At 29.2% G+C, this 25,785-nt stretch overlaps 1 protein-coding gene and 2 pseudogenes across 3 annotated transcripts; 1 reads left to right on the top strand and 2 right to left on the bottom strand.

The window, feature by feature from the left end:
* The first annotated feature begins 276 nt into the window (after positions 1–276).
* Positions 277–16,297, top strand: LOC132937098 (uncharacterized). Of its 3 annotated transcripts, none has more exons than XM_061003926.1 (4): positions 277–477; positions 15,085–15,255; positions 15,741–15,911; positions 15,986–16,297. In XM_061003926.1, the coding sequence occupies exons 2-4, from the start codon at positions 15,094–15,096 to the stop codon at positions 16,085–16,087; spliced, it is 435 nt and encodes a 144-aa protein (XP_060859909.1). In that variant the 5' UTR covers positions 277–477; positions 15,085–15,093; the 3' UTR covers positions 16,088–16,297. The 3 variants fall into 3 exon arrangements, with proteins under 3 accessions (XP_060859909.1, XP_060859910.1, XP_060859908.1); XM_061003927.1 differs by lacking the exon at positions 277–477 and adding an exon at positions 6,072–6,109; XM_061003925.1 differs by lacking the exon at positions 277–477 and adding an exon at positions 13,985–14,084.
* Positions 16,298–18,138: 1,841 nt separating this feature from the next.
* Positions 18,139–19,286, bottom strand: LOC132935704 (uncharacterized; annotated as a pseudogene).
* Positions 19,287–19,317: 31 nt separating this feature from the next.
* LOC132935694 (uncharacterized) lies at positions 19,318–25,785 on the bottom strand (annotated as a pseudogene).

Below are 25,785 nucleotides of genomic sequence, written 5' to 3'. Positions count from 1 at the left end.
CATATTTGCATTATTATGTATTTGAAATGTCGAGCAAATAATCTTATTATACATTAAATTATTAGAAATACTCACTAACATTATGTACAAAGTACAAAGTACTATTTCCCACTGATATACCATTGACATTAAAATAATCTCTGATTATAACAACTAATGTAAAATTAATAGATAAAATATAAAAAAAAAAAAAACACGGTAGGAACGATTTTACCTTGAAAAAAATAGCATAAAACGCCCCTCCAAACACATCATCACCAGCAGAGTGTTCCTGTGTCTACGAGTGGACACATCGTTATTTTTGCACATAACTTTCTCCATAGGCCATAATATTTGGGCTATAAACTAAAATCGTTTCTAAGCAGGTGTCTTTTAAGCTTTTATCAAATTCCTATTTTGTTCGCTTTTCCTGAGCTCTGAGAATATTCATCTTCGGTGTGCGGCCGAGTGAGAAAAGAGCTCCTGAGTTCAAGACAGGTAAGAAATTATTTATCTATATCGACAAATCAACTGTCTAGGTTATAGGATTTACGACCCCCCTTCATTATAATACTTCCTCCTACAGGAAAAGATAACGCAAATGAAAGTTTAGGTTAATTTTCATTCTTATTCATATCAACCTTCATTTTTTTACAGTATTTACCCATAATAATCTTGGTTAAAAGTATTAAAACGCGTTTTCATTATGAACACTACACTATTTGCATTAACATTAATTACCCAGGTATCACAACATCTAGGTACTGACTACGAATTGAGACAATAAATCCAAAGAATACGTCTTTATGGAGATACTGTATTTTGTAAAGTATATATTCCTTCTAATACACAATTGAACTAGAGAAAAATGCATCATCTCCTTAAAAATGAAAAATAAGTGGAAATATTTTTTTTTTTTAATTTTAAACGGGCATAGACTAAATAATATGTAATTACTATGTTTAATTACGTAAAAATATCGTAGATACAATAATGCAAACTAATATAAATAAATACAAATTATATTACAGTAAAGATTATTAGTATATATAATTTTTTAAATAATTATAGAGAGTACAAAAACAAATTAAGATAAATTGCTAATTACACGGATACAATTTTTGAAAAGTTAGAAAAAAAAAAATTTTTTATGAATTTCTAACTGGAGACAATAATTTTATACGTTCATGATTTTGATGAATTTTGTCAAAATTCTAACGTCATGCACTCATAAATAATATCATTGATTTACTTTCAACTTTTTTTTTATTTCTATCGACAAGAACCTTAAATTAAATTTGTTAACAAATTTATTAGGAACAAATTTGACATCGACAAATTAAAACAAATATTAAAAATACAAATTTATTATGTCTCAAAATTAGTTCATTAAAGCCATTTTGCATAAGTAACCTAGAGAGCACCACGAGAACGTGGTTTCTATTACTCTTCCAAAAATGTATTGTGTTTGTGTACATTAAAATAATTATTAAATATAATATAGCTTGGTATGTATTTCCATAATTAACATTAATTATTAAGTCGTTGTAAAAAAAAGTTATAGCATGTAGGTATTCGGTATTTTCGTGACAATTTCATATCTTTGTTAATTTCTGTTTTTAATATTATCAAACATAAGAAATTCATGCATTTTAGCTTTCTTTTTCGTTAGGTCAAAAAGCATAAATATTTTATACAAGGTTCCTTGTAAGTTGTTATAATAGCAGTTGATAAATATTAAAGATCCATAATATATGCACAACTTTTTTTTATAAATATTGAAGTTTAAATTTATGAAAAACTCGATAATTATCAATTAAAAAAAAAGGTGGATACGTGGATATTGCTCTGCTGTACAGTAGGTTACAAGTGGGTCACTGTAATGGATGGTGTTAAATTTGAATTCAATGACATAATATCATTGTATAAGAAAAACGATTCTGAGCGAAAACTGTCAGTCAGCCTATAATATAACTAAGTATATTTTATGATATTAATGTGATTTAAGTAATTTATATATTTACTTATTTACGTAGAACCTCAAAATAATTTGCAAATGTTCGTCATTTTTTCGTATTTTGTCATTATTTGAACTTTCGCTCATAAAAATTTAATTTGAATTTCTTCTAGATTTTTTTTTTTTTTCATAAGTTTAGAAAAACTTATGAGGAATCATGTATTATATTTTTAAATCTTAAATTTTAAAAGAACAATTTTTATAAATTTCTAACTCAAAATAATTTGCAAATTTTCGTCATTTTTACGTATTTAGTCAATATTTAAATTTTAAATGCTTATAAAAAAAAATGGATTTTCATTTTTTTTCATCTACTTTCGAAACAATATACTAGGAGTCTTCTATTAAATGTTCAAGCTCTTTAACCAACAAATAAAATTTTATTGATGTTTATAGAAATAAAAACTAAAAAAATGGAAACTGAAAATGTCCGTAAACAGTTCAAAATATTTGGAAATTTCTATGGTGTATAGAAAATACTAATACAAACATGCAGTCAAAATGTCATGTACCGACAATAATTTGTTCAAATGTTGCATCAAAACCAAAATCGATTTTCTCAAAAACAGATTTTAAGTAAAAATTTCTGATTTTCCTTAATTTTTCGCGGCGCTTTTGAAAACTACTGGGAAATTTTTACTTTTGAATCTGGTTTAACTCAAACAATTTGTTATCTTTAAGAAATAGTTTCGACAGAAAAAAAACAATTTAAGACAAAAATACAGTTTTTGAAAAAAAAATAACAAACTATCCATTTGGATTTTATACTATTGAAAACATATGTTTTATCCGTTTTAAACTTGAGATGTGTACACTCAATAAATGTGAATATAATGTAAACATAATTTCGACAGGAAGGTTAGGTTTATATATATATATTAGTTACTAACATTGCGTAAAATTTCAGGTACCGACAGTAATTTGTTCAAATGTTGCATCAAAACCAAAATCGATTTTCTCGAAAACAGATTTTGCGTAAAAATTCCTTTTTTTCTTTAATTTTTCTTTTGTTTTTCACGGCGCTTTTGAAAACTACTGTGAAATTTGTATTTTTGACCCCCCCAAAGTACCAACTAGATTCACTTTTCTATCAGAAAAGATACTAATGAAGAAAATCTAAGCATTTTTACTGTCCTAAAAGTTGATGACAGACACAAATAAAAATTTTTTTTAAAAACACACATCATTGTAAAATTATTAAATTCATTGTAAAATCATTACATTCATCGTTCAACTCAGAATCTAAAATACAAGTGATTTATTTTCAGGGGAATACACTTTCCCGCATTATAAATATTTAAATATCCGTGCTATTATTTTTAATAGATTAATTTTAAATTTAAATACAATAATACAAGGTTCCTTATAAGTTATAATAGCAGTTGATAAATATTAAAGATCCATAATATATGCACAACTTTTTTTTATAAATATTGAAGTTTAAATTTTGATAACATTTATGAAAAACTCGAAAATCATCAATTAAAAAAAGGTGGGTAAGTGGATGTCGCTCTGCTGTACAGTAGGTTACAAGTGGGTCACTGTAATGGATGGTGTTAAATTTGAATTCAATGATATAATATCATCTAAAATTGTTCGGGCGAGAAAACAGTTATACTGCGTCTCCCCTTCTCTCGGCAAAGGCATTGCTCCGTATGCAGGCCGCCTGGCGATGCAGGTTCAGTACCGTCCGATGTACCGTCCAATCTACCCTCCGATCTACCGTCCGATTCACCTTCCGACCAGTATACCGTGACCGTGATCAAAAGTTTGGACATTACCACAATTTACTACTACAGGGAAACTCAGTTTTTTTTTCTCTTTGTCACCGTGTGCCTACACCGACCTACCGTCTACCAACCATCCATTGAACCAACCGAAGTCCATACTGCAGCTCGTGTCTACCACCGTGGTAGTACCACGCCATCCCTGCCGGGGCCGTACTATACGGTCAAAGTTCGAAATTTTATATAATATATATATGTCTGTTTTATTAATTATTGTTTATCCACCTAAATTGTGGTATTTTCTTACTATTATGTTATGTTTGTTATATATTTATACATTAAGAATAAGAATTATAGTACCCCTCAGCTGGCCAGCACCAAGTGTGCCCCATTATTATATTATTTATGTTATTTCAATAGTAGACCGTCAACCGGTAATCATATAACAACTTGGTTTCATTATTATACCTATTCCTACCATTTTTAGAATACAGTCCATCAAAGCCACTCCATACAAATGATGAACAGCCTCATTTTTATGTAGTAATTTAAACAATAATATTATAATATAATCCTTAGCTATAAAAGTTAAACATTTTATAAATTTTTAATTACAAAATTATTAATAAATTTTAAATTTGATAAATTTTGTCAAAATTTGAACTTTAAATGCTTATAAAAAAAATTGTGACTATGTGTTTTTATTGTTTTTAATATTTTCAACTGATATTATAACAATATATCATGAGCCTTGCATTAAATTTCCACGCTTTTTTACCCAACAAATAAAATGTAATTGATATTTATAGAAAAAAAACTAAAAAAATTTAAGAATGAAAATGTCCGTAAACAGCTCAAACATAGTCAAAATATTTTCAAAATTGTATGGTGTATGGAAAATAAAAATATAAACATTCTGTAAAATGTTCATGTATCTACAATTATTTGTTTTTGTATAACAACAAAATAGCAAAAACGTTACATGAGAAATCGAGTGAATATCCAATATTGTAAAAATATGAATACACTCATAAGAATTTAATTTGACTTTCTTGCAGACCTTTTTTTTTGATAAAGGTAGACAAACTTATGGATAATCTTGTATTACATTTTCAAGCTATTTTAACCAACAAATAAAATTTTATTGATATTTATAGAAAAAAACTAAAAAAAAAGGAAACTGAAAATGTCCGTTAACAGCTCAAAATAAGTCAAAATATTTGGAAAATATTATGGTGTATAGAAAATGCTAACATAAACATTCAGTCAAAGTTCATGTAGGTACCTACAGAAATTTGTTTTAGAGTTTTAAAAATTCCCGTTTTTCCTTGACCCCCCAAAGTACCAACTAGATTCACTTTCCTATCAGAAAAGTTACTGTTGAAGAAAATCTAATCTTAGAAAAAACTAAAAGATATATAATATTATTTTGACAGACAGTTTAAATTCAAATTTAGACAAAATTACATATTAAAACCAAAAATAACGAATTTCGTTATTTTGGTGTAATTTAAAAATATTATTCGGATTAATGAAACTTTTTAGAGTATATTATTATATTTTATACACACAATGAAATTTGCAAATGTAATATTTTTGGCAAAAATGTATTTAACCTACTGTGGTTTTTGGTTAACTGTGGTGTAATACTAAAATTAATTACTTCAATCACAATAACATCGTAAAATACCTATAGCTACTATTAGTGTTTACGCTGCAGAATTAAATATGAAATCAGTATTAGTAATATTGATTATACTATACCATCGACCGACACACATACAAAGCGCAATTTTTGTCTACATGTATATTGTTTTATTTTTGTTTTTCGTCGTTCACGGGAAAACGAAACTCCTATATGTGAAAAAGTGAAGTTTTCGGGAAACACAAAACACGTTTTAAATAAAGAAATCACATAGGAGTTGTTTCATAAGGGATTTATAGTTGGTAACACATATGAGGTTTTTTCTACAGTGGAGATAGCACATAGGAGATATATTCATATATTTCATAAACGATTGATAACGATAACGATTTGTTTTAAGTAGGTACCTACCTACTACGCATTGGGGAATTTATTTATTATTTTTCATTAATTTTACGATGCAGATAGCTCATAGGCGATTTTATCAATAAATAGCTAATTTTTTTCTGAATCCAGAGGTACCAAAACCTCAAAATCATACATTTGGCACATAGGTTTGTCCCCGTGAACGACGATTTATTGATTGCACAGCTTGTTATCCCGCGCCGCCGCACCCAATCCGCTGCGTAGGTACCTAATATTATTATTATTGAACACGGCCGCCCAAGACTTCAGTCCGTTTCGTAGCGTCAACGCGGAAAATTTATATTGTATGCAAGCATAATCGCTGTTTATACTAAGGTAAGTCAGCGGCAGAATAATCACTTATCATATTATTGGCTTTGGTGTGAGCAAATCGCCACTGTGCAATAGTTGTATTTGTATCGCCGAAATTTACAATATTAATTTAGGGCAGTTTGCGTTTGGGCGAATTTTTGAAAAATATAATGTGTATGAGCAATTTAGCATTATTCGTTTGCGCGAGGGATTTTAAAACATTGTAATGTGTTTGGGCGATTTTTTTTTAATATCCTGCGATGCTGTCATTTATCACTCCATTTTCTGACTAATTTTGCACACTTTGGTTGTCCATGAATTACACGGGCTGATTAAAATTGGACAGCTTTTATTTGTGTGTGTGTGATTAAAAATTGAAATGATTGAAAATCAAGTTAAAATATTATTAAAATTAAAATAATATGTAAGTTAAATATAAGTGTGTGTAATAAAAAATAGAAATGATGTGCCATATTTTGATTGATGTAAAATTCCCTATAGATTTTATATATTATTACTATCTTAATCTTTACAAGCTTACAATTTTATCTTTTATATTATTGTATCATACTCGCTCAAACACATAATAAAAAAACTCACACAAACACATTACTTTTATGATGTAGGTGAAAATGTAATTTGCCCAAATGCATGACGTCCTTAATTTAAATACCGCCAATCAATATTGTTTATTATTTTATTATTTTGTTCATCGTGGCGGCGCAATTCGCCAGAAATTATATTTGTATTATATTTTGTTGTGTGGACGCAAATCGGTAATCGCCATTTATTATATTTTATATTTGATACTGTACTACTGTAATGTTTTCAGTCATTGCAAATCGCCACGTCAAATTGTTTTTTTCATTATTATGGCACGATATCGCCGTTTATACCTAATATATTATTATTGTTAGTGTGTGCTCATCACGGCGAGCTTTTATTATTTTTTTTTTTATTATTATTATAGTATAGACGAGTGGCTGGCCAGCCCCGCACATAGAAGATTTTATCAATAAATATCTAATTTTTTTCTTAATCCAGGGATAACAAAACCTTGAAATCATAAATTTGGCACATAGGAGTAGGTTTGTTTCCATGAATGACGATTTATTGATTGTGCAGCGAGTCATCCCATGCCGCCGCACCGCGTAGGTACCTAATATCATGGCCGCCAAAGACTTCAGTCCGTTCTGTAGCGTCAACGTGGAAAAATAATATCGTTTGCAAGCATAATCACCGTTTATACTTAGGTAAAGTTAGTGGCGCGAAAAGTCACTTATCATATTGGCTTTAGTGTGGTGCGCAAATCGCCACTGTGCAATATAACATTTGTATCGTGTGAAATTTACAATTGATTTAAATACCGCGAACCCATACTGCTTATTATTATTTTGTTTATCGTGGTCGGCGCAAATTTTCAGATATTATATTTTGTCGTGTGGATGCGAATCATATTGTTTTTTATTTATACTGGCACGAGTCACTGTTTATACTTAATATAATATTATTGTCACAGACTTCTATATACTAACTAGATAAGGTTAACTCACGGCATCAGTTGAAGCCTCAAGGTCAGTTGGCATTGTATGGTATTTTTTATGGAAAATATTAATTATGTTGTATTGCATTTTAATATTTTTAAGCCTGTTGTTTTAAAAAAAATATATATTTTTCATAAATGATTTTGCATTTACTGTTTAATTTAAAACTATGGTCTTCCTAATACATTTTGTCAATGGCCAAGCGTCATAGGAGACAAAGAGACAACGTCTCCCAACTTAGAAATTAGAACACGAACAAATAAATATTATTATTTTGTTTTAAAAAATTATACGTCTCGCAAATATGGACGAGCGGGTACAGGGGGAATGCTAATGTGAGTGGGGTTTACTATGTACGCTATGAGACACGTCTCTCTGTTCGTAATTACGTCAGTCCTCAATATTTATTATCGATGTCGCCGTCGCACAGTGATAGGTACGACGTACGTGTTTCTTACTATTTATTGTTTTATATTGTAATTTGTCCTCATGGGCCATGGGCTGATGATTTAATTAATGCCATTCTTAACGATGGAATTCTTAACTACTCATACGAAAAAAATGTGTACATTTGGATTTGTTATTATATTAAATTAATCATTTTAGGAAAGTTGAATCAATTTTAATTTTTTTAATATAATATTTCAGTTCGTTTTTAGTTTTTGAACATTTATTTCTTACCATATTATAGATAAAATAAAAATGGGGGGGGGTCTAGGGATATAAGTGACATTTTTTTTTCAGTGTCACCCCAACCAAAAACCTCATGCCTCGCTACTGCATTTTGTATAATGAATGTAATGTTTTTCCATCTGAAAACACGGCGGACGTTCAATCAGCTGGCTTCATAGCTTGCAATGGATATCATGTGGAATACCTAATTTAGAATTATATATAAAACTGTGATTATTGTTAGTGTGTGCTTAGACTGCGAGCTTTTATTATTTTTTTTTAAAATTATTATAGTATGGATGAGCAGCTGGGCAGCCGTGCACATGGGAGTTTTTAACAATAAATATCTAATTTTTTTCCGAATCCAGGGATACCAAAACCTTGAAATCATAAATTTGGCACATATGGGAGGTTTGTTCCCGTGAACGACGATTTATTGATTGCGCAGCGTGTTATCCCGCGCCGCCGCACCACATCGGCTGCGTAGGTACCTAATATTATTATTATTGAGCACGGCCGCCCAAGACTTCAGTCCGTTTCGTAGCGTCAACGCGGAAAATTAATATTGTTCGCAAGCATAATCGTGGTTTATACTTAGGTAAGTTAGTAGAACAAAAATTCAATTATCATATTGGCTTTAGTGTGCGAAAATCGCCACTGTGCAATAGTTGTACTTGTATCATGTGAAATTTACAATATTAATTTAGGGCGGTTTGCTTATGGGCAACTTATTAAAAATGTAATGCGAGAGGTTTTAAAACATTGTGATGTGTTTGGTCAATTTTTTTAATATCCTAGGAAGCTGTATTTTATCAATCCATTGTATGTCTCATTTTGACAGACCATGGTTGTCCATGAATTACTCGGACAAGATTAAAAGTGGAATGTTTTTTTTTATGGGTGTGAGATTAAAAATTAACATGATTGAAAATCAAGTTAAAATATTATTAAAATTAAAATAATATGTAAGTTGATTATAAGTGTGTGTAATAAAAAATAGAAATGATGTGCCATATTTAGATTGATATAAAATTCCCTATAGATTTTATATATTATTTCTATCATAATCTTTACAAACTTACAATTTTATATTTTATATCATTGTATCATACTCGCTCAAACACATATAAGAAACTCGCTAAACACATTACTTTTATGATGAAGGTGAAAAGGTAATTTGCCCAAATGCATGACGCTCTTTATTTAAATGCTGCCAATCGATATTGTGATCTAAATAGTCGCCGTTTATACCTAATATATTATTATTGTTAATGTGTGCTAATCGCCGCGAGCTTTTATTATTTTTTTTTATTATTATTATAGTGCCAGTACGTCACCAGCCGTGCACATAGGGCATTAAATAGCTAATTTTATATAAATCCAGGGATACCATAACCGCAAAATATTAAATTTTGCACATAAGAGTAGGTTTGTTCCCGTGAATGACGATTTATTGATAATTTGATTGTGCAGCGCGTTATCCCGCGCCGTCGCACTGCGTCGGCTGCGTAGTTACCTAATACCATTATTTAACACGGCCGCCGAAGACTTCAGTCCATTTCGTAGCGTCGACGCGGAAAATTAATATTGTTCGCAAGCATAATCACCGTTTATACTTGGGTAAGTTAGTGGTGCGAAGAGTCACTTATCATATTGTCTTTAAGTGTGCAAAAATCGTCACCGTACAAAAGCTTTATTTGTATCGTGCAAAATTTAAATATTAATTTAGGGCTGTTTGCGTTTAGGCGAATTTTAAAAAAATGCAATTCATGTGGCAAATTAGCATAATGCGTTTGGGCGAGAGATTTTAAAACATTGTAATGTGTTTTGGTGATTTTTTTAATATCCTGCGATGCTGATTTTTATCACTACATTTTCTCTCTCATTTTGACAGTCTTGGGTTGTCCATGAATTCCACTAGCATGATTAAAATTGGACAGTTTTTATTTTTGTGTGCGTGATTAAAAATTGATATAATATGCCATATTTAGATTGATATAAAACTCTCTTTAGATTTTATGTATTATTTTCTATCTTAATAAACTTACAATTTTATCTTTTATATTATTATTGTATCATACTCGCTCAAACACATTACTTGTACGATGATGTAAATGAAAAGGTAATTCAAATGCATGACGCCCTTAATTTAAATACTGCCAAACGATATTATTTAGTATTATTTTGTTCATCACGACGGCGCAAATCGCCAGAAATTATATTTGGGTTATATTTTGTTGTGTGGACGCAAATCGGTAATCACCATTTATTATAATATGTTATGCTGTACTACTGTAATATTTTGAGTGAGCACAAATCGCCACGTCATATAGTTTTTTTTTATACTGGCACGAGTCTCCGTTTATACTTAGGTAATATATTATTGTTAGTGTGTGGTAATCGCCACCAGCTTTTATTATTTTTATAAATTATAATATAGGCGAGCAGCTGGCCAACCGTGCACATAGGAGATTTTATGAATAAATAGCTAATTTTTTCTGAATCCAGGGATACGAAAACCTCGAAATCATGAATTTTGCACATAGGAGTAGGTTTGTTCCCATGAATGACAATTTATTGATTATTTGATTGCGCAGCGTGTTATCCCGCGCCGCCGCACCGCATCGGCTGCGTAGGTACCTAATATTATTATTATTGAACACGGCCGCCCAAGACTTCAGTCCGTTTCGTAGCGTCAACGCGGAAAATTAATATTGTTCGCAAGCATAATCGCCGTTTATACTTGGGTAAGTTAGTGGCGCGAAAAGTCATCATATTGGCTTTAGTGTGTTGCGCAAATCGCCACTGTGCAATAATTATATTTGTATCGTGTGAAATTTACAATATTGATTTAAATACAGCGAATTCATATTGTTTATTATTATTTTGTTCATCGTGGTTGGCGCAAATTGCCAGAAATTATATTTGTATTATATTTTGTTGTGTGGACGCATATCGGTAATTACCATTTATTATATTTTATATTGTACTACTGTAATATTTTGAGTGAGCGCAAATCGACACGTCATATTTGTTTTTTCTATACTGGCACGAATCGCTGTTTATACTTATTATATTACTGTCACAGACTTCTATGCTAACTAGATAAGGTACTCATGGCATCAGTTGAAGCCTCAAGGTCAGTTGGCATTGTTTGGTATTTTATATGGTAAATATTAATTATGTTGTATTGCCTATAAACCTGTTGATTAAAAAAAAAATAAATTTGTATAATGAATGTAAAGTTTAGCTAACTGAAAACATGGCAGACGTTCAATCAGCTGGCTCCATAGTTGCAATGATTATCATGCGGGATACCTTATCTGGTATTATATAGAAATTTGTGATTATTGTTAATGTATGCTAATCGCCGCGAGGTTAAAACTATTTTTTATATTATTATTATTGTAGTATAGACGAGCTGCTGTCCAGCCGTGCACATAGGAGATTTGCAAAATTTTTTTTTCTGAATTCTGCAGGGAAACCAAAACCTCAAAATCATGAATTTGGCACATATAGCCATATAGGAGGTTTGTGACCGTGAACGACGATTTATTGATTGCTCAGCAGGTTAACTCGCGCCGCCGCGCCGTGTCTGCTGCGTACCTTATATTATTATTTAACCCGGGCTGCCCAGGGTGTTAGTCCGTTCCGTAGCGTCAACGCAGAAAAATAATATCGTTCGCAACCATAATCGCCGTTTATACTCTAAATATAATCGCTGTTTATACTTTAAGTATAATATAAGTATAATACTTATATTATTGTTAGTTTGTGCTAATCTTTACTGATCGTTGTTTCTTTTTATTGTTAGTGTAATCGCTGCGAGCTTTTATATTATTTTTATTATTATCATAGTATTTATAGCTGTGCTCCGACCAAATCGTGAGTTTTTATTATTTATTTACTATTAGGTATACATTTTGTTGTTGTGCCATAAGGGCTGTAGATATTTATTATTATATTATTTTTACCTGTTTGGCCAGGAGGTGCCGAAATTCATAAATATTAATTGTATTGATGTGATTCGCCTTGTTTTGTACTTAAAAATTATTATTAAATTGTGAATTACCTATATAGAAATTATTATAACCATTCAAATTTAGTATTACCATTCTTGAGTTACCTATCTGTCCTTAGTTTTAAGCCTTCACCCATACCTACACACACCACCAATCACCATACACTAGCACTCACAGAATTTTCTCGGCGAACCTGTTCACCTTCTGTTGAGTGCTATACATATTTATACATACACAATGTACTCAGGTCGGTGGGCGAGTAATAGTGTGACGCGAGAACGCTGTGCGAAGTATTTTTGACGTACATGTCCCCACCCCACCCAATAAAAATGTTGACATTTCTTTCAAGTCAACATTTAGCAGTCAATTAGAAACCATTTGCAAGACTATTCTCACAATTTTCAAGCCTTCAGTTGAATCGTAAAACAAAAAAAAAAAACTATGGGTGGGACTGGAGACATGCACGAATTTCGGAAACGTATTTTACGAACGAAATATTGGTTTGCGAAATTCGATTGTGACCTTGCAAATCGTTGCTAATTGGTGGCTGCCAAATGATGGTAGGAGAACATTTAAAAAATGTGTTTTTAATGATATAAGTGGGGTTGGGGACATGATGTGCACTGATTTAACCGTTAGTAAATAACATTGTTTTTAGTTGAAAGTTCATATCAGTGAAGTTCGTTTACGTAAATTATAATATTGTTGACAAGCATTTTTTTTAATATGTGCAGCGAGTCTATGTGTGTGCGCACTGCGTAATAATTATGAAAACAATTAGGTACCTATACAATAATTATGTCGTTAGTTTATAAATTATGAATGAACCTATTATGAAGGTCATGGTTGCGAACGGGTATTAGAGTACAAAGGTACACGCGGAGCTTGGGCACAAAATATATGTGTGTGACTTGTGTATTTATAATAATATATTAACTTCTCCTAATTAAATAGCACCAAAACAAGTTAAGTCCTGGTTATTGTCATTTGCTTACGTTTTAAGTACCTACTGTTAATCTCTTCTTATGGCGTTAAAATAATGTTCTCCGGTTGAACTTTTAGGTCTGGAGAAAAAATCCGGAATAATTTAATAAATACATTAATAACTATGGGAATATCATATTAATATAGATAGTTGTAACTTGTATTTAATACAGTATTTTTTCCATACCAAAAAAAAAAATGATAAAATCTCAAAAATCCGACTACGATCGTTTTTCTATGCCGGTGTACAAATAAAAAGCTTATTAGACGTTTTTTGATATTTCAAATTTTTTCCCAGACCCAAAAGCCAAGCGCGTCCGTGAAAATCGGTCGGAAAAACGAAATTATTATAATAATGAGTCTATTCCGAAAGGTTTCAAAAAAACCCGGGCACCTTCACGTCAATCACATTTTTAAAATATTATTTTGGACTTAGATTCATTTGGTCAGCGATAATTTGGACTTCAAAAATGAACGAGTGAAATCGTATACAATAATATAATTAGTGTATACTTAACCTTTCGTCTTTCGTTATATTAAAATAAATAGATTATTTTGGACTTGGAATAATTTTGCGATTCTTACATAGTATAAAATTATTATTGTTGTGGTAACACTGCGGAGTATCGCTGTAGTGATAGTATTGCGGCAGTGTTATCTTTTTCTCCACAAGTCCACACACCTAAAAGTCAGATTTCGACCGATATCCTAACCTAGCTGTGGTATGAATTTCATTTAATTTCTGATTTACGGTATTTTTACGACTTCGTTGATCTAGTAAGTATTTAGTATTAAGTGTAAATATCATGACTAAATAAATTATAAAATGTTATTTTATATTCTGAATGGACAGACTTTGGTAAAATACTTTTTAAAAGTATTTCAAATACATATTCCAAATACTTAAAAAAAAGTATTCCAAATATTTTTCAATTCTGTGTTTGTAAATGAATATTATTATAATCTCAATAGTACACACCTATCTGGCTGTCTGTTAGTTATAAATTATATTCAAATAAATATAGTTAATAAGTGATAATTAGTAATATATAAGAGTATACCTATATAAGAAAAAAAGTATTCTGAATACTATACTCAGAATACTTGTAATATTGAATACTTTCAAAAAAAAGTATTTAAAAAGTATTTGGAATACTACCCAAGTCTGCGAATTGATTATGGATGTGTGGACATTTGAGGCTTTAGTTTGTTATAATGACGCCAGACATACAATCGTAATTCGTAGGCAATTACAGTGAATCGTAATACAACAATGCATGCATTGATATTATAGATTTTTGCATACAAAATTTGAATGATTTTTTTAAACAATTATATAGATGGTCATATATTATTGGAAACATATATCATATTCAACCGAGGACAATTTGGTTTTAAAAAATGTTGTATAGTAATTATTCATAAGTTGCACCATTAAGATTATAATAATAAAAAAACAAAAAAAAAAATCCTTATGCTGTACATGTAGAAACGACTTCTCTACTGTCCAACATGCATTCTGGCGATGTTCGACATTTGGTGTACTTTCTCTAATGTTCGTGCCTCAAGTTTCCACGAACTGCTTGTCCTGTAAATAATTCTATTTGTAAATTGTATTTAGGTATGCATTTACTATTTGAGTACCTACAACCCCAGAGTTAGATTTGTGACATAATTTGTGCATCTCTATATGTGTAGAGGGTATACCATGATCGCATTACACATAATATAATGCTTTATTTGTTTATTAATTTGTTATTTGTATTTTCTTGACTAGAAAACAAAAATGGCCTCATCGAGCAAAAATTGGGAGCCATATACTTTCAGTGCCGAAGTATTGAAGGAACAAAGACGTCAAGACAAATCAATAAACAGTCGTTGTAGTTATGATGATACTGTTGAATTGGTGTGGATTTACTATGACTTAGCTAAGAACCCTGGACAAGAGGTAATTGATATTGTTCATAGCTAATTTAATGTTGCACACAGGTAGTTTGATTTAAATTGTAGTGATTTATTTAGGTTTACATGACATTTTTTAGAAAATATCTTAAACATTATAAATATCCCGAAATGAAATGGAATAAAACAACTCTGGTTTATCTGTTTATACTCTAAAAAATATTAGAGATACTTTCTAGTTTCTATTCAGTGATAACCAATCACAAAACAATTTAGTGTTTGATACTCTCATCTCTTGTAGATTTTTTTTTCAATTTTCCACAAACTGTTAGTCCTGTAAATGATTCTATTTGTAATTTGTATTTAGGTATGTATTTACTATTTGAGTACGTACCTAACAACCCCAGAGTTATATTTGTAACATAATTTGTGAATCTCTATAATATGTGTAGAGGGTTTACTATAATCACATAACACATAATATAATGCTTTATTTGTTTATTGATTTGTGATTTGTATTTTCTTGACTAGAGAATAAAATTGGGTCCATCAAACAAAAATCATTTTGGTGCTGAAGAATTGGAGGCCTTGAAGCGTCAAATCAAATGTATAAACAAGCGTTGTAGTTATGGTGGTACCCTGTTCACTGCAGTGGAAATGGTGTGCGCTTACTATGACGTTGATTACGAACCTGGAAAACAGGTAATTAATATTGTTCATAGCAAATTGAATGTTACACATAGGTAGTTTGATTTAAATTATGGTGATTTGTTTAGGTTTGCTTGACATGTTTGAAAAAATATCTTAACAAATACAAATATCCTGAAATGGAATTGAAAGAAGGACAGAAGAAGAAAAGCTCAGAAAGCCATTTCTAAGAAAAAATACAAAAACCTAAAAAACAATTTTATGTTTATCAAAATAATATCTATTGTATTAAATAATACATTTTTTTTTTATTTATTAATGTTTAACCCTTCTAGAAATTTATTATCTTAGAGAAGTCTAAAAATGACAAATATGTTTTGAATAGTTATTAATTATTAAAATGGTTAGTATTTAATAAACAATTTAAATAAACACCGATACACAGATCACTTTTTTGTCTAAAAACTTTATGAATTCAGTAAACGTATATTAACATTCTGGTTATATCTAGTATTATTTTCATGATTTGCTACAGGAATTGAATATTAATGTGTATATAAATCTACTAGAATAGCAAGTTTATAAATAATCTTAAACTTCTTTACATTAAGTTTTTCATAAATCAAATTGTAGCAAGTTTGCCTAAGAAGATTTAATGAATATTTAATAATACCATTTATAGTAACATTCAGCCTAGAAGTAAAATAATTAAAAGTTCCTTTTCAAATGGATATTATACCATAAAAGAAAAGTTGATTGCACTAAAGCTAAATAAATAACTCTTTTATAATTTATTATTTATTTAATTATATCTAATTTATACTGGCTTCATTACATATATAGAAAAATGTTTGTAAAATGCCATTAATATAACTAATAAGGCTATCCCATTTAAGTTTATAATATATTATTGGGTCAAGATACTTGGAGGAGAAGCGCTCGAGGTTGCTTCACATATTTTCACATGTATCGATACAAATTTCTCCCTTCCAGTTACATAAGATTTAAGCTAAGATAACAGTGGATTACCAACACCCAAACTTTCCAGTTCGTTCATTAAAATACTTTAACATTTTTATTAGTAACTCAAGATTTACACAATCAAATACTTTTTGTATGGTTAGAAAAATACCAATAACTTTACAATTTATATAAATATATCTGGGAACAAAGCTATCCAACTTAAAAAGTGCATCATTTGTTGACAATCCAGTTCTAAAACCAAACTATGATTTTGAAAAGAATGGTTTTTTTTGTAAAAAATGTTATAAATTATTTTTTTTATATTTTTCAAAATTTTTAGATCAAGTTAATGATAGTGAGATTAGTCTATAATTTCCACATATTAGTTTATCACCTGATTTATATAAGGGCTTACTATACATTTTTTAAACGCTAAATGAAAATGGCCAGTTAATACAGATTTATTAAAGATTAACAATGATGGTAAAGAAATGGATTTAGAATTTTTTTTAAGAATGTAATGAGGAAAATAATAGATGACAGACTTATAGTGGCAAAAGTATAACATTAGTGATTTGTCATTTAAAAATACGATTAATTTCAATGCGATTTATTTAGTAAAATTGTATAAATAATTAAATTAACAATAAGTAATATTATTTAAAAAAATATATATACAGTGCAATACCAATGCAAATTATTCAGTAATAATATTTCAACTGTCATGCAACATTATACAACTAGTAATAAAAATACAGACTTAGTGAATTTATTTATTAAATTAAGTTCAGTCTAATAAGTTATAAAAAAAAAAACAATACAAAATATAATAAATAATGAGAAAAATAATAGATGACATACTTATAGTGTCAGAAACATAACATAAATAATTTATCATTCAGAAATACAACATAAAATACAATATTAATGCAATTAATTTAGTAAAATTTCATAATTAATTAAATTAACAATAATATTAGTAATATTATTACAAATATATATATATATACACAGTGAAATCATGTAACATCATACAACTAGTATTAAAAATACAGACTTAGTGAATTTGTTCAATCAATTAAGTTAAGTCAAATTAATTATTAAAAAAAAATAATACAAAGTTTATTACACTGGGTTATACTTACCACGACTAATTTACTTGTTGAAGTGTTTAATATACAATTCATGTGCAAGTTTTTAGATTCTCTCTTTTTGTTAATGAACGTTTACCATGCAGTACACGGATAACACTAGTGCAATGATCGATCAACTTTTGAAAATTCACAATGGATTTTGAAATTTTTTTTCAAATGATTCATCATGGTTCTTGGTTGCTCAAAAAGAAATTCTGGTAAGAGATTAATGTATTTTCAGTGAACTCTTCACAGTTGGCACCTGGCGATTGAGACGAGATAAGATTATTTAGTAATATAATTTTGTACACTGATATAAATGAGCTGCAGGAAGGATTTTCAAAGCCAAGACTCCGCACACCACCAAACAAATTTTAGATTGGGTCTGGGTTCAAATGTCTGGAAAGTATTGATTTAATACCGTTTTCTACGAATAGTTTTGACAATATTTGAAACCTTGTGAACAAAACAAGTGAAAATGTATTAATATTAATAATCTGTGAATTGTATACTATCAGGAATTAAGTACAGTTATACACAATCTTAGTTTTTTATACTGTAAGTAAAAACAGAATTATGGAGATAGTAAATATATTGTTTATTTATTTAATTTCTATCACTCTATTATATTATGAGACAAAGTATTGAAGTCTTTTTTTATTTGTTCAATAAGTAGAGTTTCATTAAGACCACACGTTTTTGTTATTTATATAGCTATGTTATAACATATAATAAAAAAGGAAGATAATTTTTAATATTATTTTAGGTATTCTTTTAACTATTTATATTTTTAAATTAATCACTAGAAAACATTTTTTACTGCATATTTTAAGTGCATAATAGCGTTTTTAAGTGCATTAGTGGTTGTATATTTAGTGCTTTTTTTAGAGTTACAAATCCTCTGCACTAGTTATGAGTTTAGAAAGTACATAATATAACATAACCTCATCGTTGTTATCCAATTTTTAATTGTAGGAACATTTACACGTTTGCCATTTGGTGTATACAAGCACTTAGAACTTAAAACTTTCAAACTATCTGACCATAATTCATGATGCACTGAATTTTTGGTGACGGCAGTACAATAAATTTTTCCATTATTCCTTCACAACTTTTCTGAAGCTACCATTCATTGAATCAAATAATGTATCAAAGAATAAAAATACTGCTGCAATATCTATTGGACTGGGTTCAATTATACTTTTTGCTAAATAAAAAAAAAAATATAATTATTTTAAAATTATGATATTAAAAATTATAACTTACAAGTAAGGAAATTTGTGACGGCTGATACTCTTTGACTTAAGACCTGAGTTGCGTAACCTACTTTCATTTTGTAAATTGTTTCGGGAACCACATGATTATCAGTCAACCTGGTCAACATTTTGGCATCTGGTATAGAACTATCAACATTATACAAATGTTGTAGATGTTCTACCTTGGCAACTCGTTAGTACCGTTCATTTCAAAATAATAATTTTTAGTAATTAGGTTCTTCTTAGTATATTTTAGGAGATACGAAACATCAAATAGGTGAATAATTTTTAATCTATCTCCATTTTCTCATAAAACTCTTCCCTATAAACTTAATCAGTTTGGTTTCTTAGATAATATGCCCGGGTCTCATTATTCAACCATTTTATAGCGCCTTCCTTGCTTTTCCCTTAGTCACATATAGTTGCTACTATCCTAAGACCTGTTTCATGTACTTTCTGTATAACCTTTAAAAACACTTTTACAACATATAAAATATAACAAGTTTTATTATTTACTTAAATGTTTAACTAACTTTTTTAAGCTGTCTCACTAACTCGTTCTGTTTAGTGGCATCCTGGCAAAATGAAAATGACAATGGCTGTTTAAATATCTTTTTATACCTCTGATCATAAAAACTAAAGCGTGATCTGCTAGTTCTTGGATTTTACAATGGCTTGAATTTCATCAAATATTAGAGAACAGTACCTAAAAAAAAAATTATTTGTTTTAAAAATGTTTTTGATATTTGAATACTTGTAATGTAATTTATCGCTCCATGGGTTTCAGTTTTTTAACATTTTTTTTTAGAACATGCATTATCACAGAGGAAACTCCTGGGCCAATACGCACACAACTAAGATTATTATTCAATGTTCATTTGCTAGGTAATGTAAAAAGTATAGATAGTAATCTATAACATTTTGGGCTATTTTTATAAATTGAAAGATTCAACACTTTCTCCTCCAATATATATCTATGACTGTTTTTCTATTTTTGTGTTTCTCAAAGTAGTAGACAAGTAAACAACGAGGCAGCTGGGGAAATTTTATCAGCCACTTTTCTTTTTATATAATTTGTTTCTTACTATTCAAGCAACGTTTTTTTTTTTACCATCTGGTTTGTGATAGAATATAACATTTGCATCTGGGAGTAAGTTGTTTGCAATTTCAAAAACCAATGCTTACTAATAATCCTAAAAGAATAAAATGGTACTAAGCAATACAAAGTACCAAATTTTCCATATGCGTTTGGTTATTTATTCTAATTGTTCAAATTTATATTTATGCATACAAATATACAATGTATAAGTTACATATTTTTATCTAATATCTAACTTTTTAAAATCAGTATTTAGTAATTTTGAATTAATTTCTTATACATTGGTAACCATATAAACAAATTACAAGGATAAGTAGGTAATGCATTGCATAGAAACCTAAAATTAATAAAAATAAAAATATTATTAACCTGGTCTCATCTTCAATTCTTCACTACGGTATATTTTGGAGAATCGCTAGGTTAATTAGTTTTAGTGACAGTTCTGGCATTATTAACAGCATTAGCATAAGGAACATTACTAACTAAAGCATAGCTATATAAATCATCTACATAAAGCGTTATTAATATAGGCTATATAGATTATAGCTGTGGACTTAATGTTAATATATAACTGTATAAAAAAAAGTATAATATAGGTGTCATACCTATTAAATCATTGTGATTCCAGATAAACATGAATTATTGAATTTGGTTCGTTCACAAGAGTCTCCTAAAATTGCAGAGCCAGAAGACACATGTTCTGTTAATTGTGGAGTACAAATAGGCGATTTGACATTTAAGTCTTAAACAAATTTAAATATTTCTCTTATTATGAAGGGTGTTACTACACTTACCCAATTATAACACCCAAAATATAAGCTATTATAATACATACTTGTCAAATTGATCGTAATGTATGCATTAGAATTAAGCCTTTTCGTGCCAGGACTTGAACAATCACTAGCAAAATGTTTCTCACACATATATTTTTTTTTATCGACTGTTATGGGATCCAAGTGCTTCAAACCTATTATATTTATCCACTGTACCAGTCTTTGCATGTCAGTTCTTGGATTTGGGAACCGGTGACAAATAACATCAATTACAAAACCAAACTACAAATTGGTAGTAGGTACTAGTATATTCTATACTATACATTTGTGCCATAAATATAATTTTAATATAGTCATTAATATCAAGAAGACGCCAAACCTGAATTTGATAATACCATCTTACAAATGTAGAACATATGAAAATATTATATTCATCCAGCAGAATCGATTTAGGGTATCTCATAAGATTTTATTGCTATTTACGTTTTAAACCAGTAATATTATTTGTAGTTATTTAAGTTATTACCCACTTTATAGTTACAATATTAATAAAAGCTTATGAGAATCTCATCCCCTAGATATTTTACATTTAGGCTATATAAGTTTTAATATAGGTAAATTCACTCCAATATTAAAGATAACAACATAAATCAATTCTACTGAACAAAAATATTAAGTAATAACTAAATATAACTACAAAATTATTTATCAGTAAATCTAGGTACCAACATATCTTTTTTTCTACATAAATAAAAATGAAAATACCCATTTTCTGTAATAATATAATACTGATTGACTTAAAATGTATGAAAGTAGTTATACTTTCCTAGGTATATCAAAAAATACTTTTATTAGTGTAGAATGTGATTAGATGGAAAAATGCTATAATTTTACTATGCTATTTACAATGATATTATAGTTGACAATATAGGTTTACCCATCAGGTAGACTTTAAAAATCACTCTTTTTTTGGAAACATTTTGTTTCATAATTGGCCATCAGTTATGAAACAGCAATTTACAATCATATACTTTTAATATCAATAAAATGTACCTATAGAAAAATTGTTTGATTATTAAAAGTTATTATAGTCTCTTAAATGATTATGTATATATTACGCTATTGACTTTATAATCGTTACATACCTTTTGATTTAAAACCATTCACCACACACTTCCGCGCATTTTTGGGTGAATACAAGCTTTATAATAAACAAATAATAAGTAGATACACAACACAGACGTAAAATCTTAGACCTATAAACTAATATACAGCACATTCCACTCCTCCCTGCCATCGATGCTAGGCGATCGCCTATAACCATATAACTGATATAGAAAGAACATAAAGTATTGAAGAAGTCCGCATAAAACCCACATAAGGAACCGTAAGATATATTTTACTACTTTGTTCCTTTTCTCGCTCACTCTATATCGTACCCATGACTTCTCTCTCTAAGCGCTGTCCATTAGTTTATAGGTCTATGCGTAAAATACTATTTAGTATTGTATAATTTATGAAGACAATTAATATTAATGACAGTTGAAAACTTGAAAATGAGAACGGAAATATTAGGCAGGCTAATGAACTTCCCGGTTATCGATGGACTGGACTGAACGCTCAAGCCCGGCTTCGCCGACATGCAGCCTTATTAACAGTGGTTGTACGATAGTATCTTAGATCATATACTATGGATGGAGCTACGGCGTATTATATCCATACGACCATACAAAAAGTTGTTGCCAATATCAGCGACGAGTCTTTTGATTAGGTGCTTGATCTGCGCATGCACAAAGTTACTCGTCGCATGTTTATCATATAAATAAAATAATATTATAATACAGCCATACAGGGGCCAGAAATTCGGGGCCTACGTGAACCAGAACTATACATGGTACAAAACCATCCTATAGAGTTTGAACAATAAAGTTGGACAATAAAACATGTTACCTCTAGAGGCGGACTGAGGCCCAGAAGACCCAGGTGGGTATATTTAAAACTACCAAACAAGAGACTCATGTTACAACTTTTATTAAGGAACTTATAACAAAATGAAAAAAATTCTGTATGTTTATACTCAACTAAGTTTAACATAAAAAAAAACAAGTTACTTCAATATTAAAATCTTAAATCTTTTTCAATACAAATAAATTTAATGTTTTTAATTTAAAGACTATTTTTAATACTTATTACTATCCTTGTTTTAAAAAATAAACAAATTACTAAGTGTTCCGGAACTTCTACCAATAGAATCTATTGACGTGTATCATTACACAATAAATTCCAAAAATGAATCTAAAATAACTTTCATAGCCTTCGCGGCTGCAGTCAGGCTGTTCCAGTTGTTTTATTTTTGTAGATAGTATTGTAATATTGCTGTTGCGTACGCAGGATTTTTCAATGGGAGGGGGGGGGCTTGAAAATTAGTTACAATTTTTTTTTTTTTTTGTCCAATCTACTAATTTCAGACGTTTATTTGAGGTATTTTAAAATGTTTGTAACTTCTCGACTTTTCTGGTAGAAAAAAATGCTCTGATCATAAACTTTGATGCCTGAAGTATGTTTTTGGACGCAAATTGGATCTAGTTAGTACTTTTAGAAGGTAGAAATTAAAAATGGTGCGTAATTGGATGTCGCTCTGCTGTACAGTACGTTACAAGTGGGTCACTGTAATGGATGTTATAATATCATTGTATAAGAAAAACGATTCTAAGCGAAAACTGTAAGTCAGCCTATGATATTACTAAGTATATTTGATGATATTATTGTGAATAAAGTAATTTATATATTTACTTATTTACGTGGAACCTTGTTTAAAATTTTCAATCCTTAGCTACAAAAGTTGAACATTTTATACATTTTTAACTACAAAATAATTATTACATTTTAAATTTGATAAATTTTGTCAAAATTTGAACTTTAAATGCTTATGAAAAAAATTGTGCATACCTATGTATTTTCTATATTTTTCAACTGCTATTGTAACAATATATCAGGAGTCTTGCATTAGTTTTCCACGCTTTTTTACTCAACAAAAATTTTATTGATATTTATAGAAAAAAAAACTAAAAAAATTGAGAACTAACAATGTTCATAAACAGTTCAAAAAGAATCAAAATATTTGGAAAATGTTATGGTGTATAGAAAATGCTAATATAAACATTCAGTCAAAATTTCATGTACCTACGGTCATTTGTTTTAGAGTTACACCAAAAACCAAAATCGATTTTCTCGAAAAGCGTGAAAATTCCCGTTTTTCCTTAATTTTTTATTTTTTGATAAATTATAATTAAAGAAGTTAACTAATCTTAAAACACTTTAACTGTATGTATTTTTCAAAAGTTCTTAATATTATACTTATAGTTAATACATTGTATGTTTCGAAAAAAATAAAAAATGTTCTACGTAACAAAAAAATGAGAATATAATTTACTCAATTTAGGATCAACATTTCATCTTTATAATTTAATACTTTTATCTTAGCATTTTATGATCGTGTAAAACAGTTATGTCCATCCACACAAAGGTAAGTAAAAACAATTTCCAATCGACATCATTGTCATAAAATACTAATTTTTTTCTATGAATATCAATAAAACTTTATTTGTTGGGTAAAAAAGCTTGAAAATTTAATAGAAGGCCTAAAACTATATTGTTATGATGAAATTTGAAAAATATTAAAAATCCTTCGACACAGTTTTTTTTATAAGCACAAAATCTTTACAAAATACTGAAAAATCACCAAAATTCGATAATTATTTTTAGTTAAATATTCATAAAAAGTTTTTTTTTTTAATTTCAGATTTGAAAATGTAATACAAGATTATTCATAGGTTCGTCTACCTTTATCAAAGAAAAATGTCTATAAGCAAATAAAATAAAACTTTTTTGAACGTTTGAAGTTTATATTTTTACAATATTGGATATTCACTCGATTTCTCATGTAGCGATTTTGATATTTTGTTGTTACTCAAAAACGAATAACTGTTGATACATGAAAATTTTACAGAGTATAATTATTTTTATTTTGTAATTTTATTTTTCTCTAAATATCAATAAAATTGTATTTGTTGGATAAAAAGATTGGATATTTGATTACGGACACCACGATACACTGAGCGAGTGATTACCAAAATTAATAAAATAAAATCCACAGAAATAGCCAGAAATAGCGCTTCACATTTTTTTAGAAAGGGGGAATGTATTCACTATAATTTGCCAACTATATTATTCAACATACTCAATGACTCCCGTAGTTTACATACTTCAAGTAAATTTTCATATTCTGAGCGTAACGATGAATGTATTGATTTTATAACGATTTGTGTTTTTTATTTTATTTTGTCTGTGTACACGACGAGTAGTCGAAATAATGCTTCAATTTTCAACTTCAGTATCTTGTTTGACGGAAAAGTGAATCTAGTTTGTACTTTTGGGAAGTCACAATTTAAAATTCCCAATAATTTACAACATTACCCGGAAAAACAAAATTAAATAAAGGAAAAATTGATTTCTAACATACAACGGCGGTGTTACTGCATAGGACCCTGGTGGCTCGGGACGCAATTCAACAACCAATATTGTGTATTGTAATCGATGTGTGGTTTTGTGTGTAATATGTAATTATAGAGTTAATTATACAGTTTTTGAATTACTTGGCCTGTCATTATTTTCTTCTTGATCTAAATCTTTCACTAACTCCAT

Source organism: Metopolophium dirhodum, chromosome 1, assembly GCF_019925205.1.
Source record: "Metopolophium dirhodum isolate CAU chromosome 1, ASM1992520v1, whole genome shotgun sequence".
In the NCBI taxonomy this organism is placed as follows: Eukaryota; Metazoa; Arthropoda; class Insecta; order Hemiptera; family Aphididae; genus Metopolophium; species Metopolophium dirhodum.
Note: the sequence above shows the minus strand (reverse complement) of the source record. Positions and strands in the feature narration are given on the sequence as shown.

What these genes read in the sequence shown, in the direction of transcription:
- LOC132937098 (XM_061003926.1), top strand. Translation starts at nt 15,094, where the DNA reads ATGGCCTCATCGAGCAAAAATTGGGAGCCATATACTTTCAGTGCCGAA. An exon ending in CTAAGAACCCTGGACAAGAG is followed by an intron (nt 15,256 to 15,740) that starts GTAATTGATATT and finishes TTTCTTGACTAG; the next exon opens with AGAATAAAATTGGGTCCATC. An exon ending in ATTACGAACCTGGAAAACAG is followed by an intron (nt 15,912 to 15,985) that starts GTAATTAATATT and finishes TGATTTGTTTAG; the next exon opens with GTTTGCTTGACATGTTTGAA.